The sequence below is a fragment of the Lactuca sativa genome, chromosome 5, assembly GCF_002870075.4.
Source record: "Lactuca sativa cultivar Salinas chromosome 5, Lsat_Salinas_v11, whole genome shotgun sequence".
In the NCBI taxonomy this organism is placed as follows: domain Eukaryota; kingdom Viridiplantae; phylum Streptophyta; class Magnoliopsida; order Asterales; family Asteraceae; genus Lactuca; species Lactuca sativa.
Genome location: NC_056627.2, coordinates 247,938,082 through 247,956,600, shown reverse-complemented (window position 1 = coordinate 247,956,600; position 18,519 = coordinate 247,938,082). Strand labels below are relative to the sequence as shown.

General features: G+C 33.6%; 2 protein-coding genes and 1 non-coding gene across 4 annotated transcripts; 1 reads left to right on the top strand and 2 right to left on the bottom strand.

Annotated features, from left to right (window-relative positions):
• Nucleotides 1–5,082: 5,082 nt before the first annotated feature.
• Nucleotides 5,083–8,264, bottom strand: LOC111878012 (elongation factor 1-gamma). The gene is made up of 7 exons (XM_023874519.3): nt 8,002–8,264; nt 6,940–7,089; nt 6,785–6,845; nt 6,650–6,702; nt 6,460–6,561; nt 5,824–6,328; nt 5,083–5,733 (listed from the first exon to the last, which is right to left on the bottom strand). Exons 1-7 carry the CDS (start codon nt 8,008–8,010, stop codon nt 5,354–5,356), a joined length of 1,260 nt encoding a protein of 419 aa, XP_023730287.1. The 5' UTR covers nt 8,011–8,264; the 3' UTR covers nt 5,083–5,353.
• Nucleotides 8,265–8,359: 95 nt separating this feature from the next.
• Nucleotides 8,360–8,431, top strand: TRNAW-CCA (transfer RNA tryptophan (anticodon CCA)). Its single transcript has one exon. It is a non-coding gene; the product is annotated as a tRNA-Trp (tRNA).
• Nucleotides 8,432–9,361: 930 nt separating this feature from the next.
• Nucleotides 9,362–11,083, bottom strand: LOC111878035 (uncharacterized). Of its 2 annotated transcripts, XM_023874552.3 has the most exons (4): nt 10,956–11,083; nt 10,321–10,568; nt 9,786–10,089; nt 9,362–9,589 (listed from the first exon to the last, which is right to left on the bottom strand). In XM_023874552.3, the coding sequence occupies exons 3-4, from the start codon at nt 10,083–10,085 to the stop codon at nt 9,440–9,442; spliced, it is 450 nt and encodes a 149-aa protein (XP_023730320.1). In that variant the 5' UTR covers nt 10,086–10,089; nt 10,321–10,568; nt 10,956–11,083; the 3' UTR covers nt 9,362–9,439. The 2 variants fall into 2 exon arrangements, with proteins under 2 accessions (XP_023730320.1, XP_023730319.1); XM_023874551.3 differs by lacking the exon at nt 10,956–11,083 and having other exon boundaries at nt 10,321–10,946.
• Nucleotides 11,084–18,519: the final 7,436 nt, after the last annotated feature.

The following is an 18,519-nucleotide window of genomic DNA, read 5'->3' as shown; positions in this document are numbered from 1 at the left end:
GTATGAGACATAAGCAAAGAAACGAGGTGAAGATTTTCAATGGTTTTCCATTTTCCGGTGGTGCTGCTCTATTTTCCGGTGGTGGTGCAAGGTGGTGGACCGGTGGCTAGATTTTTACTTTCAGGGGAGTGGATTCGTGTGAGGTAGATGGAGATTTGGGAAGGGACAAATGGGGTGGGGTTGGTAGGAATGATATGTTTACATTTAAAAAAAATTAAAAATAATAATAATAACATTAAATTAAATGGAAACGAAATACAACAAGGGCATTATGGTCATTTTAGATCTGGCAGGGACTACATTCGCAACAAAAATGCATATCAGGGACGAAGTGTGCAAGGTTTATGCAAACGAGGGACGGTCCGAGTTAATTTTTAAAAATAGGGACTAAACACGCTTTCTGACATATGCACAAGGGACGACTGGTGTAATTTACCCTTGATTTAAATATGACATAATCTTAACACATTGATACTTAGAAGTTGGACATGTCAATTATTGTCCTTTTGGGAAAATGTAACGCACTAAAACTATAAATTTTGTAAAACTTGAGGTTTGATTAATATTTTACCAATATTGGGATCAAAAGATCTAGAACTTGATTTCTTGGATTCCTAGTGAAATGGTATAACCTGCTAGTACTTTTAGATGTTGAATAGTGTCATTAGCATGAAGCTCAAGAGTTAGGGACCATAAGTGACACACTTACACTTTAGAGCATTACACCATTTGAACTTGTTCGAGCTGGATAGAGGAAGCAAAAAAAAGATTTTGAAGATTATTTGAGATCCACATAGCTCATTGACTATTTTAGAGAAAAACAAGCTTATTATGATTACGATGATTGTTTACATAGACAATTAATATTACTGCAATGTCATTAATCTTTCAACTATGTTAGATTCATGGGCGACTCCACCCTTCTAAGAATAGGGTCACATGCCCCCAATGGATTTTGAGAACCTTTGATGAGTTATTTTATATGCACTAGTTTTAATATTTTTAAATCATATCAAACTCAACTAGTTAAAATACAATATGTGGTGTACCTAGTCGCATAATAATATACTGTAGGTAAGAAATAATGTCGAACTCATAGGGAACGAGTATGATTTCAATGAAAATCAAATGATAATAAGTAAACTAAAAGAAATACTGTAAATTGGGGGTTTTACTGATTTTACATGTTTGACAACTTAAATCATTAATTCAAAAGCAAATTAACTAACAATTACTTGGACTAAAGCAAACAAAACGAATACGATTTCAAATCAAGATAAAATAGCACTTTCGTTAAGCTTCGAATCACCTTTATTCTATGGTTGATTTTTTATGTAGTGGATTATTTAGTTGGTTACCGATTTCTAAAGCTATTGGCCATCTTGTTTGGGTTCTTAGCGTTTTAACAACTCATGAACGACACTTATAATGATCATGTAACAAGTGAACACTAAATTGGTTGTAATATTTTCGGACTATGAATGCCAAGATCTAGTGATTTCTTATCTATGATCAAGATAATCAATCAAGCACATAACATGGATAGTTATTCCTCTCTAACACAATCAAATTTACATGTTACTAGTTATTACCACCTAACCCTAGGATTTGTTCAATTACTAAATCTAACTATTCAATAATCATAAAATAACTAAATATAAAGTTCATGCAATTTGAATGGTCATCTAACTACACGTAACTTGCATATAAGTGATAATAATAAGGACTTTAACATATTAAATCCAAATAATTGAAATTAACGCATAGTAGGTTTATCTATGCTAAACGAAAGTGTATGGTTATTAACCCATAACTAAGTCAGAAAAACATCTAAAATCAATAAGAACTTCACTAAACATGTTTAGGTAAGCAAACTGAATGATTATCATGTTCTCCGTATCTAGATCTCTTCAATACTTGTTCTTCAATCACTATCTTCCCTTCTTAGGGTTTTGGCCGTCTAAAGTTGTAGGTAAGCGCAACACACTACAACTGCTCCCTCCAAATTTGACCTGATATCCGAATATATAAGTTTTCAAAAACCCAATACCAGGTTGTGACACAAGTCTCACCATGTCATGGTGGACAAATACTTTAGGTAGTCTCCACGCTTTTCATACAAACACCCGGGGAATGTTCTAAGTTTGACACATCACCATGTCGTGGCAAGATGTTGACAACGATGTGGCAACCACTTTTTTGCACGATTTCTTCTTCTTTATGAATGCTTCAAGTTTCCAAGTCTACAACTTATCAAATTTACTCCTTTTTCTTGAGAATGTCTATTTTTGCTATAAAATAGATTTTAAGTGAAATAAGTACCAAATATCTTTATAAATGACTAAAATATAGCTAAATGTACGTACATATTGCACAAAATATATGACTATATATAACAATATCAATCTTCATTTCCATTAGTAACAATTGGCTAAACTTAAAAGATAACATGTGAGGCCCTCAATGATTAGGCTTAACCAACAACTAAACAAAGAAAAAAAACAAGGCAAGTGGTAGATAAATTGATCATTAGATGATAATATTTTAAGAATTAGGTTTACTTTTACTATTGTATGGCAATTAGTTAGCCTAATACAAGTTAATTAGGATTTCTTATATAACTTATATAAGTTAATTAGGATTTCTGATAATTACCAATCTATAAAAGCAATAATATTAATTAAACATATTAATTACCAAAGGGCTTTTAGCCCGCAATATCATGTGTTATTCTTCATCTTTAAGGTCGAGGGTTCAAGTCCTGTTGTAGACATAAATGAAGTTAGGTGTGTTAGGTTAGACGTAGATTAGATTTGTCGGTACAAAAAAATTAAATATATTAATTGGAACGATGGTTTAACAATGATTTTACTTAATTTATTATTTAAGTATTTATAAAACAACTAAGGTCCTTGTATTAATTATATTTAGTTATCATACTTGTAGTTGGCTTAAGAGACATATCAAGCATATGTGTTTAATTCTATAATGTGATGTGTTTCATTCTAATATGAAATGATCGTTAATACAAAACATAGTTTTTATGTAAGGAAATTGTCAGAAAAGTCCTAATATTTTCAGAAAAGTTTCTTTTAATCCCAATTTTTTTTATTTGAGCAGAAAATTCCCGATTATTTCATTTTGACTCAAATTAGCCAAAAAATTCCTTTTTTCTTGTAACAGAAAATGACATATTATCGTGTAAAATGAAATAATCGTGACTTTTCTGTTCAATTTTTTTTGGGGATTAAAGTGACACTTTTCAAAAAATATTGGGACTTTTATGACAATTTCTCTTTTTATGCATGGTGAACCAGTTATATTCCGGTTGAACCGACTTTTTGAACCTGATTTTTTCTTGAACTAGTTCGGTTGAACCCAATTTTCTTTTGAACCGCCTCAATTGAACCCGTTTATGGAACCATATGGTTTTCTAAATTTGCCACTAGTTTCGTCCAACCTAATGATTTTGACCATTTTACCCCATTCATTTATATAGGGATGAGCAACTGGCCGAACCCGGAACAGACCGGCCCGAAGACCAAAAATCATGAATTACCTTACCCAAAAACCGAACCGTTTTTGGGTGTAGTGGGTCCGGGTTTGGTCCGGTTTGGTTCCGGGTACTAAATCAGGTTCGGGTTTTGGACCGAATTAGACTTTGGTAGTGTTATTTACGGTTTCGGTCCAATCCTGTACCAAACTAGGTTTCGTATGTTTGTTGTTTACGGTTTCAAATTTTGTTTGTCATGTTACTCTCTAGCATAGTATTTCAAATTATAATCTTATTATGTAACATCTATCATTCTTATCTTTGTTATTTGCACAATTCGACTAAAAAAATACATAAAAGAAGATGAATACAATGGTACGACGTAAGACTTTAATTAGAATACGTGCAAATGAGGTGTATTTACCAAATACAGACGATATTAAAAAGTTACATTATTTTTATAAAAAAAAAACAACACTATTTTTATATAAAAAAGTTTGCACTTAACATCACTATTTTTATATAAAAAATGCACTATTTTTATAAAAAAAAATTTGCACTTAACATTACTTTTTTTAAAAAATACCGCGTTATTTTTTTTTAAAACTTCACTATTTTTATTTAAAAAAATATAATAGGAAATAACTTTTGGTTTTTCGAGAAAAAAATTCGACACCATAATACGATCAAAGAGAAGAGGCCGAAACAAAAAAAAAATGACACTATAATGTAATCCATAGGAGAGTCCGAATCAATTCAATCGGACAACATTTTTTTTTAGTAATTTTTGCTTACTGTTTGTCAATAAAATAAAAAAAAAATTTGGTTTTCCGGTCAAGTCCGATTTAAATCCTTTAATTCGGGTACGGTCCAGTCCAAACCCGAAACCCGATTATTGAGAAAAACCAAACCCGAAAACTGGCCTATTAATATGATAATCTAGTTCGGTCCGGATCAGGTCCCGATTTTTTTCCGGTCCGGTCCAACCTCACAGATCGTATGCTCATCCCTACATTCATATAGATCTGCCACCGGTTACATTACCTTTTGCAATTACTTTATACATCAATGTAATATTTATATTCTTTTGAAAGTGGTCTCCACACAACAATTATTTTATATTTTTAATAATTATTATAATCATTTATAATGAGTAAATATTCAATAACTATCAATAGATAGCTTAAATATTTAGTTTATTTTGTTTTATATTGTAAGAGTTAGCAGTTTAGTATAACAATATAAACTATAAATCAAATATATATTTATATAAAAATAATTTAATGTAACATATTAATTTCTAACTAAAAGAAATCTTTTCATGTCTTTAAAGTATAGTAAAAAATCAAATTGATCGGCAGTTACAGTTAATTTACCATTAAACTGACTTTGATATTTAAAAATTATCATTTTGATCGGCTATTAAGGTCTAATCATCTCCGATGAGGCGATGAGTCTCCAATCTCCATCTTCTCAGACCAACATCAATCATCAATTTTTGGATGAGCATATAGAAGAAAAAGAAACCAACTTCAGTCCTCATCTCCATCGCCTACAACTCAATCGTTTCCACATTTAAGTATATAACATGTTCAACAGAAAATCTTATTTTCCAGCTTCAACATGAGATTTCAAATATTTCACATGTTTTACACATGGTAACATTAGTATTTTTGGACTACAATAGTTTTTTATTCACATTTTGCTTTCTTACTTGGACTGCATAGCGTTCAAAGGGTTGCTACTTGCTTTTCGGCCACATCGGGCATTCTGTATGGAGTACAATTAGCATGTTGAACTTCGCAGATCACTGTATTATATTTATTCATGATAGGTATCAGAGCATTTTCCAATTTCCCTTCATTTGAAGCACTTGGCATCCAAGAGAGTTTCACCTTCAAAAGGCTCAAAATCTTCAATCATCTGATTCACTCGCTCCTTTTGTGCCTCGTCAGAGAGGTCAACCTTGGTCCACTCGTAAAGCTCCATGTCATAACACTCATCCATCACAAATTTTGGGATTTCAGTCCCACGGAAAAGCCACAAACCCTTGACCTTGAATGGAGGCTCGTTTCCAATAATCAACATCTTTCCAAAAGCATATTTCCTTGCAAGATCCATACGCTGAAGGAATCCACCAACCTTATTCATTGTCACAAATGAGACAGTGTTCTCATCATTGTACTTGTAGTTACAAAACCACAGAGAGTAGCCCTCTGGATCATACATGTCCCAAAAACCTGCAACAAAATCAACAAATATATCAGCCAACTGTTGTCTGAGAAGAAGATATATATTTTTTTTTAAAAAAAAGTCAAAAAAGAAAATACCTTTGATTGCAACCTCACGGAAGTTAGTTTTGGTGTTAGAGTAAAGCCTTTTCCAGTCATCCAAAACCATTGGACTTGGAGGCAATAAATCAAGAGGATTCTTTGCCTTAGGCTTGGGTGCCTCTTCCTCTTCTGGGGCAGCTTCGGGTTCAGGCTTGGGCTTAGAGGCTTTTTCTTTCTTGGCTTCGTTTTTAGGCTCGGATTTTGGTTTGGCTTCTGGTTTTTTGGCTGAAGGAATAGGGGGAACAGTTTCTGTTTGTTTGATTTCTCCGATTATCTTACTGAATTTTGGTTGATTAACCATGGTCCAGAAATACCTCTCAAAATGAGGAAACTCAGAAGTGAAACTCTTTGTCAACACTACTTTAAACTTGAACGCCAAATTGCATGTCATGATGATGTCAGCCAAAGTCACGGAATCACCAACCAAAAAAGTACGTGAAGCAAGATGTGTGTTTAGAGCACCAAGACCTCTTTTCACAGCAGAGATATAATTCTCCTCGGCCTTCAAATCATACACACACAAATTTATCATTTGGACAATTTCAAAAATACTAATGTAAAAGATATATTAAAGTAAACTAACAAAAAAATAATATAAGATTAAATTTTGAGGAATAGAAGTTTCTGACTAACAGGTTTGATATAGGGGGAATATCCAACTCTTGGCATGGCCCATCCTCTCAAATTAGCATCAAGCTCCAATGTAGAAAAGTCTATCCATTGCTCAATTTGACCCTGCATATATATTTTAAAAAAAAAAGATTAGATTCATTATATGTATCTTTATTCCTTCATAATGAGAAAATGACAAAAAAGAACTTACATATTCTATCAGTGAAGACCCCAAGAGAGAACTTTCAGGCTTCAAACTAGCAACTACAGCAACCAAGATAAGAAAGTAAGCTCAATTACTCAAAATCAAAAGAAGATTGAAAACAATGGCTATTTGATTCCTCACCATAGCGAGCAATTGCATTACTTTCAAATATAGGGCCATCAGGAGTCTCAAGGACAGGAACCTGCATTAATGATGAATCATAGTGTGTAAAAGATAAAATAAGAGTTTGTATTTTGTAAAAAGTGTTAATCGGATTATATAAAAAAAAACAATACCTTTCCAATGGGGTTCATTTTAATAAACTCAGGAGTCTTATTTGACACACCCATCTGAAAATTTTCAGCCATTTTGATTTCAACACCAACATATTCTGCAGCAATTAATGTCTTGAAAACATTCTTGTTGTGAGACCCTGCATGCATAATCTGCAACAAGCACAATACATCTATCAAATGATCGCAAACAAACAATAAAATCTCAAATCTAATAGATCTGATTTTAAAACATCTCTACAAATTAGCATAAAAGAAAAGGCAACATTAACAGAAGTTTATTAAATTTGTTGTAAAATACAAGAACTTGAAAACTTTGGAAAGGTAAGGTTATGCCACTATAACTAACCAGAGAAATAATGATAAAAACAGTTCATAAATATCCTTAACCTAATACCAACTATTTATAAAGAATTAATGATTTGTTTATGCAACATAGTTAAATTTATGCAAAGGAATGGGCTTCTTCCCAATTTATGTAACAAAATTTCAATTTGTTGGCTTGTTGCCAGCTTTTAACAATTCATGGTGCGATCCACTTCATTGCATATTGAAGTAAAAACGTGTAACTTTATTAAATAAACATATACAGTATCCACTAAGTCTTCTTAACCCATTTTAAAAATATATATGTCGATCAAGGTTATAGTTTAATCAAGTAAAATTAAAATATGCTAAAATACAAACTGATGGTGTAGAAAGTCAAATGAATTAAACCTTACAAGTGCTTTTGTTGAAAGAAATAGATAATTATTAAACTAATATGAATTTTGTAATCATGTTTAAAGCTTTAATTATTCATAGAACTCATGAAACTGGACAAAGCAATTGGGAGATCGTACAATAAAGTTTCAGTGAGTTCTTCATATCACGATCAATGCGATAAAGTTAAAATCAGTAAACGAAAACAAAAGGAAAGAACAAAATGCACATCAATACCCTGATCCGCACAATTTGTATATACAAAGAAAGATCCATCACAAACTACGCATAAAAAAGCATGTACTAATAAAAACTAACACAGTAAGGACTCAAAATTAGCGCAATAAGGAACGAAAAACTCACCAGAGACATTGCTTAAGGAACAAACGATCGCCTTCTACAGAAACAAAATAGAGCCAATACTTGAAATCTGGATTTAAAGAAGTCTGAGATGAATCAGAGAAAAAGAAATGCAAAACTTGGGGTTTTGGTAGGGAGATAGGGTTTTCAAAAAGAAAAGCGGGCAAACCGGATTTTTTTTCCGGTTCATATCTATTTTAAATCCGGTTGTTTGTTATAAACCTGATTTCATAAAAAATGCACATCAATGGTGGGTTTGAGAGAATTAGTAACAGAGATTTGGTAGAAAAATGAGTCCTGGTGTTTAAGTGCAAACTGATGGTTATCTATTTATAACATAAGACTACAAGAAGAAACAGAAGGATCTGTGGCGCAATGGTAGCGCGTCTGACTCCAGATCAGAAGGTTGCGTGTTCGATTCACGTCAGGTTCACTTTTTCACAAAACTTAATATTTTCTTATTAACTTCGTTACCATCCGTCCACCTCTCTCCTTCTAAAACGTTAAGAACTTATTTTTGACAAAAACCCTACACTATGCCTGAACAGCCAAAATGTACCCCCAACATTTTGCTATTTGCATACACCTATACAAGAAGTTTAAGTTTATTACACTGTCTTTCTTATTTTTAACATTTTAATTTCATTTTTATGCAACACACACATGCGTCTGCTTTAGGACGAGCTATAGCTAGAAAACTGACAATTTCCAAGTTATTTGCCAAAATAGCATCCATGTCACTGTGTACTTGACAAAATTTGTTAAATAAGATTAATTTGTACAAGTTTAATTCCATTTTTAAAAACGTGGTTGGGAATCATGGCTTTAAATTAAATATTAGTGATTCGATACCTACTAATTATTTTGCTTTTCTGATAAAGATTAGTCCAAAACTATTTCATCTACAAGAAAATTTGATTTACAGTGTTATTTATATTTTTCTGGTTTAAACCCATTAATGAAAATGTTATTTTTAACTTTAACTCGAAATTTATTCGAGATGTCCAATTTCATAAGTGTCAGGATTTTTATTTAAATATATTTCAAACATGTTTTCCGAAAAGCATTATTTTTGCTCCGTTCCGTGCCTAGAATATATTTGGACCTGCTCTGCTCTAACAAAAAAAGAGTTCAAAATTCGCCCCTAAGCATGGTCGGATCTAAAAAAGCTATTTATACGTGGATGATATTAAATTTTGTTCGAATATACCGAATAATAAGTTTACAGGGAAAGGTAGGGATAAACCATTAAACAAAACCTATGATGGAAAACAACCATGAAATATTCCAAATTAATGAGCCAAACTCTAGTGTTTCATGAAAATTTCATGAGAAAATGGTTGGCATTTGACACCAAAGAAAGTGGAATTAAGGAAAGTATTGTATTTTCTCATAAGAGAAGTTCATCTTATGTACAAGTATTTAATACACAAAATAATTTCTACGGAGGAAATACATAATTATGTTGTTGATGAGAAGGCCATTGCGCTCCTTCCCTTGAGCAAGGTAGAGGTGCTGAATGTGCAATGTAGGTAGGGTATTGATGCCCCGGCATCAATACCGAAAAATCCGATGCATAAGCCGCTTGTACCTGTCACAAATAAGCCACGATCTGCTATAATGGATTGTACCATATAAAAATAAAAATGTTATAACCATCTTTTTGCAATGATGGGTTGTAAGATAGGGTCTGAGTTCTAAATGGGTTCTTTGGAAAAAACAACCCATTTAGGACTCCACATATCTATTAGATACAACTCATCATTGCATCCAACATGCAAACTTACTTGTGATTGTGGACTTGCAAGCTTTTGCATAGGCCTCGAGTCTTCGTGAAGAGAGTGACTGGTGCCATGTTGGGGCAAAGGGAATGAAGCATTTGGTCTAAAAAGATGTTCGAATATTGCCATTATAAGAAACATTGATATTAAAACAGCGGTAGCAACAAAACCAAAAGAAATTGCATTCATTGATGTCCCAAAGTTCTTCCATGGACCTTCACCATCACCTCCTGTTTGAGGTGGGCTATGTGGTGAATCCGTGTACATGTTCCATGCCTTTGATCTTTCTGTATTGAACTCATCCATTCTCCTGCAAAATCACATCGCTAAAAATGTAAAAATCTTCTCAAATATAGTAAACTTTACACACCTATGCAATAAGAGATGGCAAAAAAGGGATCTTTCCCTCACTTTGATAAAACTTGTTGGGAATCAAAACCTGTTTTGTTTTGTTTTGGTTCCCAACGAACCTAAATCTTAGTGTTTCTAGGAACACGAGAAAAAAGTTTGTTTTTAAGACAAAGAAAGTCGATTTAGTTACCCGTTTCCAAAGAAAGTTGATGGTGTATTGGCTTGAGACACCACTACTCGTGTAGCTCCGGTGTATCGTGACACGACTGAGTTTCGATTTTCAAGAAAGAAATGTTTTGTTCTTTGTATATAGATGAACACACGAGACTCCACTATGATTGAAATATATGTTAACTCGAAGAAAGCACAATTAGACACTTCACAGTACGCAATGATACTTGATGCCTAACTTGATGAATACTATACCTTACTTGTTACCTGGAGAAGCCATAAGAAATATAATGAGGAAAGCCTTATAAGAAATCAAAAGCATGGATGGGCCTTTGTTGTCTTGGAGAGCCACGACAAGTATGAGCTATTGGTCCTTTTTTAAAGCATAATATTTTCACTTTTCCCTTGTATTATTTTACAAAAACAAAAACTCATGCGGGGTCGATTTGGGTTTTGTATTAATCAATGAGAAAACTGTGGAAAGTTGCTTTCAATGTTGTATCTTTAAAGAAACATATGAGGTTTGAGAGTTTAAATTTCAGTAGGATCATAAGACTCATATCATGTAGTGTATACAACTATACATGATTTACATGCCAAATCAAAGATTGTTGGGGAATAAAGAGCCCACTCAGATAAGTGTGAAGCACATACGTTACCCAATTTGATCATATGGGAGTGATAATTGAAGGAGGGGAAACATGGCACATTCCATTAATATAAAACAAAACGTTGAAGGAAAGCTGCCATAAAGAAGTAAAGCGACCTATTTTATAAATTATTGTTATCTTTCCAAAATTTTAGATGGGTGCCAAACATCCATGCCCACACAAAAATTAACATTATAATAAAAATAAAAATAAAAAATAAAATAAAAGGAGAATCAATGTTGGATATCATACAGCTATGCAACCATGATTGAAGCCAAGAAACATATGCAACTAAGAAGTTGATGGTGACCACTTCAACACATCTTCTGTTTTTAATAGAGGCGTTCGTTTGATTAAGTAATTACAATAATAAAGTAAACTAAAATTGAATTTGAATCGAATACATTACAATACATTCCAAAAAATATATAAAATCACCGTAATTTGAGAAAATTTATAATTTTATTTCAAAAGATAACTATTATTTGTTTTATCGGATGATTTCTTAAATAATTAAAAATATAGCATATTCGAAAAACAAATTATTAATTATTATAACTTTAAATAACCAGAAAGTATTTATTATCTATCTATCTAGCTATATAGTGTGATCAAAAGTATGTAATTAAAAATATTCATGTAAGTTATATGGACACCATTTATTGAGATTACACTATTAGAAATAAAGGCTTTAGCGACAGAAATATCCGTCGGAAATCTGTCACTAAAGTCAACGACCAATCAGCGGCGGAATGCGTTCACCAGTAAAAACTTTGACACTGAAGGTTAGCGACATAATCAACAATGATTTTTTTTTTGTTAACGACAGACTTAGCGACAGATTATCTTGTCACAGAATGTTTTTGAAAAAATTAATGTCCGTCGTAAATCCGTCGTTGATGAGATAATAACGACGGTTTAACGACCAATTATGATGTCACAAAAAGTCCTAGCATTGTTAATATCCGTTGCATATCCGTCGCTAAATGGTTTATATGATATAATTACCCGATTATTTGTCACTATTCCATAATCAAAATCAAATGTTATGTTACAAAGCTAAATAAGACATTCATATTCAATTTCAAAATAATAAATTTGACTACCAAAACGAACATTAATATTTGATTTCAAAACATTAAAATTCGACTGCCAAAATAAACATTAATATTTGATTTCAAAATATTAAAATTGGACTGCCAAAATGAACATTAATATTTGATTTCAAAACATTAAAATTCGACTACCAAAATAAATATCCATACTCGATTTCAAAGTATTAAAACCAAGTCACAAAAGTTAAAAGTGCCAACGTCTAATTAGTGATGTTTCTTTGGGCGAGCTTTAGTATTTCGTTATACATCTTCACAATTTCTTGTTTTTGTGCCTCCATTTATGCATGTTAGGCCAAAAGCTCTTGCTTCATTTCTTCACGTTCCGACTTAAGTTCTTCCTTCATCTCTTCACGGATTCGATCCATGATGACCTACAAAGTAAATTAACAAATATAAACTTAAATGACATGAACAACACTAATAAGTACAAAAATAAATAAAATAACAACTAAATACAAACAACACCAACAAGAATGAACAACACTTTAAAGATGATCCAACCAACAATAGCATTGTACTTTCAAGAAGGAAAACAGGTCAATATTGTACTTCCAAGATGAACCAACCAAGAATAGCATTATACTTTCAAGAAGTAAAACAGAAAAACAAATCAACATTATACATTCAAGATGAACCGAGAATAGCATTATACTTTCAAGGAGGAAAACATTAAAACAAGACAACAGGTGAGGATGAAAACATGATAACATTGTACTTTCAAGATGAACCAACCAATAACAACATTTTACTTTCACGGAGGAAAATATGAAAATAGGTCAACATTGTACTTTCAAGTAGGAAAACAGAAAAATAGGAAAATAAAATAACAGGTCAGCAAAAGAGAATAAACAAACCTCTAAGTTGTCTGAAGATGTACTTGGGGATGGTAAATAAGGCATCAAAAACCTTTCTAGATCAGACACAGAACCAAATCCAAGCACTATTCCTTTCTTGATCCCTCCACTAGCTTCAACCGATAATTCATGATCATAAGGGGGATGGCTATCACTATCATCACCATATCTAGCCACCATAACGTCCTTATACGCATTCTATATTATCATAAACCAATTAGTATATATTAAAAGTAAATACCTATCATCAAAGGATAGTTAATTAAATTATTAGGGATACAACAAATACCACAACTATTCTGACTTTGGGTGTAATGTACTCGGTATTTGAATTGCCTTCTTTTGGTTTATTAGTTCGGTGTGTTTTTTCAAAAAGTTCAAGTTGAGTAGGTGGGCATTTACGTTTTAATTCTGTCACACCCCCAGACCAGACAGCGGAAACGTCCGGAGGCGGGTGACTTCATTGTGCAGTATCATAACAATTGAATATACATGAAACAGAGCAATCCAAACATCATACATTGAGATAACAAACTTACATAGTTTACTTATTGTATTTGTTCTTCGAGTTACACAAAAGTTGCATAAGTAGAAAAGAATCCAAACTACAGCTAAATGGTCTTGCATCAGCGTCCCTTGTTACCTGCTTACTAGATCCCTGAGAATACAAGTCGTTTTGAAAAGCGTCAACTAAAAAGTTGGTGAGTTCATAAGCATTTTTGTATAAAATCGTTTGCACTCGTTTAGAATCGTTCTCGTTGTACTTTCAGAAAATAAGATACTTTCTATGAAATCATTTGAAGTCTTTCCTTGAAAATCATGGATATATGTGTGCACGTCATTACTTTTGTTCATCCTTATAAGGAGTGATTTTGAAAAGTAGTGTGATTTGTAAAAGCGAGCTGTGTCCGAGAATAGTTCTTTTGAATAGTAACAATCAACTGTCTCAAGAAAAATCCCTTATTTCCAAAAAGGAAATATGGTTGAAAATCATGTTCCTCTTATCGAGTAAAATTGAGTGTGTGCATTCTAGTTTATCGTTATCGAAATTGTAAAAGAATCGTTTTCTCCAGTAAATCCTATATTTTCTGCTACAAAATAATCGTAAGTTCTATTTTATTGTTATCGAAATCGTAGAAAATCGTTTTCTCCAGAAAATCCTATATTTTCTGCTATAAAATATTTGTAAGTTCTGGTTTATCGTTATATAAATCGTAGAAAATCGTTTTCTATAGAGTCCTATGCTTTTTAATTTGTAAAATAGCAGTATTACGACTCTATACTTGTTAGGAGAAAGAATCCACATGGCTATTATGGACATTCTACACGATGACGATGGACAGTCAACACAACAAATGCGGACCATCACCTATCACGTGTAAGACAGTCAACACAACGTGCCAAAATTTATTTATGAGGTTTTCCTTACATAAATTTCTAGTTAATATAACATATTCTAGTGAGTCGTTATAACCATACTAATCATGAGGGAGTGCTTGTTTTGGCGTTTCTCAGGCGCCCTCGGTTTGGAAAAGACATTTGTCACCCTAGACTGGCCTGTCTAGCTGTAGCGAACAACAAAGGTGCGGGGTGTCAACCCCTTAATGCCATAAAGTTGGCACCTTTATGCCATGAAGTCCCCTTAAGACCCTAGATCTAAAGGGTTGCCCCAAATGGGACGTCCAAATCCCAACCATCAACATACTTGGACCAAAACATGAAGCAAAACATCCTAAGACTAGATCTAAGCATGTGATATATAAGGTTGAAGCTTTATACCTCAGATGAACCAAGAATGAAGCTCAACTTCTAGATCTACTCTCATCCCACACGTTCTTGCTCCTCCTTGAAGCTTCTCCTTCTTCAAACTCACCAAGAAAGCACAAGATTAGATCACAATCACCAAAAATGGCTTAAGGTTACGAGATTAGGGTTTTGGACAACGGAGGCTGGAGATGAGGCCAACACCTTGGGGTTAAGGTGTTTAAATAGGGTGCATAACCCCAAATTTAGGGTTTCATTTCTGCCAGCCTACTCGTCAAGTTGAGACCTCCCAACTCGTCGAGTAGGTTTCCAAACCTATGGTCCAATTCATTTCTACTCGACGAGTTTGGGACCTCCAACTCATCGAGTTTCTATATAAAAGTGATTAATTATAAGTTAAATACATACCAAGAACCAGGCGTTACATGATCCCTGAACCTTGCTAGGGTTTCTTGATCCATATGTGGTTGTCCTTGGCTTGCAAAATTTTCAAACTCCCTTCACAAATAAAAATCACATTTTTAAAATACAATGACATCAAAAAAAAATTGCAATACCTTATGAAAGGATAAACCTCTGCACAATTAATCAATATATAATTATGAGCAATGCACATCTCTTCATCACTCAAGGCCCTTCATTTACCACCCTTTTCAAATAATCTTCTTGATGGAACTTTAAAAATGGTTAATCGAGAGTCGACCCTAGTATAACTAGGAATGTTTGGGGAAGAATTGTATGACTCTCGATTCAACCTTGTTTCTATTTTGGACTCAAAATATTGGGAGCAAAATATGGATAGTTCTTAAACAATATAAGCCTGAACAATAGACCCCTCCACACTAGCTTGGTTTTTAATCTTTCTTTTGATTGATCCAACTTCCTAAGTAGATGTTGGAAAACAATTTGTTAGAAATACCATAGAGTTTTATGATTATTTATAAAAATAATGAAAGGATACTTTGTACATTATAGAAAACTACCTTTCGTAAAGATACAACTATCTATACCGAACCGGACAACCAAGAATAGCCTCACGAGTCAAATGTATGACAAGGTGTTCCATTGAGTCAAAAAATGAAAGCGGGAAGTTTTTTTCCAACTTGCAAATGGTTTCAACAATTGTCTTTTGCAAGTGATCTAACTCTTCCATACGTAATACTCGTGAGCATATTACATGAAAGAATGTGGACAATTCTGTTAGTGTAGTCCATATTAGATTTGGAAGCATCCCTCTTAAAACAATTGGCAACAACCTTTGCAGATTAACACATGCCCCCAATTTTGAAGCGTGTCCTTAAGGGAATTTAAGTTTAGTCAACCATGTATATATTTTACCTACGTGTGGTTTGGTCAAAGTGAATGGTGCTCTATTTTTCATATATTTTCCACCCTTCTTATATATATGCATATTATGACATCCCCATTTTCACGGCCAAGAAAGACTGATTTTGTTTATGCTTGTTTGAAAATCAGAGTAATATTTTTCATAGAAGTGTTGCGGAATTTGTTCCCAGTAAAACACAATAAATGCGTCATCAAGGCATTTCCGAAGAAAAAGTATTTTTAATCATTTTAAAACATTTGGGATGTCATCGTTAATACATAAACATAAGCATAAACAGAACTTACATTCATTATCACTAGTGATTTATATCTCCTTAATCTCTCAGTGTAATGTGACTTCATATAAACACATGTGATATAAATAAACTGAGTCGGTCAGGTTGGGAAACCTGGTGAGTACATAGGGTTTTCAACCCACAATTATATAATTATTATGTTTAATCATTAAACAGTTAACCCAATTACCCATCCCCATTATCTTCTTTACTCTTAAGGGTCTACCCTAAGAATCAGCTATTTCTCATTCATTCATTCCTAAGGATTATCCTAAGGAATAGGTATGAAGTCCATCGTTGTCAATGATACAACTATCAAGCACAACTGCTAGTTTTATCACTTAGGCACAACTACCGGAATTGTGACATTCTATATGAGGCGCAACTGCCAGTATCGTCCTTTGAGCACAGCTGCTAGGGTTATATCGTTTATTGACAATATCGTTTGCGAGAGTCCACTCGCAATACATGTCAATGGATTTTTAGAGTACACCGGTGGCCACATCGTTCACAACACCTACAGGTTGCGAGCCTGCTAGTGTTCCACTGGACTTTCTAAAATAGTTTGTGGTTGTCATCCATACTCTGCTAGATGATGGGGCCAACATTTGGGAACAAGGATTCTCACATCGTCCACCTCTCACCCTTACCTCATGGTCTATATCACCTCTCAACTCATCATCCAACTCATATTTCATCTACCCATGTTTTACCCAACATATTATGTAGATATAAATACATATACAATTTACATCATATAAAACTTGTATAAAATCGTTCATCCAGCATAGATAGCAAGTATACAGATAATATGCACACATAGCATGTAGTTTATATAAATACTTCATATCTATGTGTAAGATGAAACGGACCATGCACTCACCTGAAAAGGTGGTGATTCCGAACTCAGACAACGCTTCGCTTCTTAAAAATAATTTCCTTCGACGAAACCTAGTATTATTACCACTAGAGTTTAGTCTATTATTCGTCGAGACTAATTAATAGTCTAGCTATTATTACTATTATATAAGCGTTAAACAATACTTATATAACCCATAATAATAGCCCAAGTACTTATTATAAGTTCTTAATAACGTTACTATAATTAAATAAAAGCTATATTAAAAATAGCGTAGACTTAGCTCAGTTACAACGAGTTTTATAGAAAATCGGGCTTTGCTTGGAGCAGTGTTTCTGAGCTGAAAAACTCTTCTTCTCGGAGCTGACGAGCACTCCGGGGCTTCCGCCTTGTGCTAGGGAGGTTCCCTAGTCTTTTCGGGGGGTTTCGGGGCTAGAGAGAGGTTCTAGAGAGAGAGAGAGAGAGTGAAGAGAAGAAAGAATGGGAAAGGTGTGAAGAAAATGAGGGTGGAAGGGGTTGTATTTATAGGGTGAAATATGGTTGAAATTGGTGCCACATGTCACCATCTAGTGGCAAGCCTTGGGGAGAAAGAAATGGCCAAGATTGTGCCACGTCACCCCTTTTGCAGTAGCACCCTGCCGACTTCTAAATCCCGTAACTTTCGCATACTAGCTCTGTTTTCGACGTTATTTATATCCACGGATAGGTAAAAATAAGATCTATAACTTTCATTTTGATTCCGTTGGCTAATTCTTGACCGATCTTAAATTTAACAGTACGATGAGATTATACTGTTAAATATCCGCGTAAAATTCATAACTTCTACATATGAACTTCGTTTTCGTCTGTCTTTTTACCGATGAGTTCCTATTAACGAGATCTTCAATTCTCATTTAGGTCGCGTAGGCCAGAAACCGCTCTATCTAAAATTCTAGTTTCAGGGCGTGCACTGCTATGCCAAATCTTAGAAAATTCATAACTTCGTCGTACGAAGTCAGATTTGGGCGTTCTTTTTTTGTATGTTCTCCGTTTAACGTATACTACAAATTTTGTTTAGATCACTAAGGCTAAAAAGTAATTTATCAAAAATTCACTATTTACATTTCCCGGTGCCGTGCCGATTTTGCCGTAAAACTTCGACGCACCATAACTTCTTCGTTATTACTCGGATTTTGGCGTTCTTTATATGTACGGAACCCTTGAGACATATTCTACAACTTGGTTAAAATTAATCCTTCCAAATAATCTTCCATTAAGAACTCATTTTTGACGATCATTGTCTCTAAATTGGCTAGCCCGGATCTGCGGACGTTACACATATGATTTCGATTACTATATCTTTCTATATCCTTTC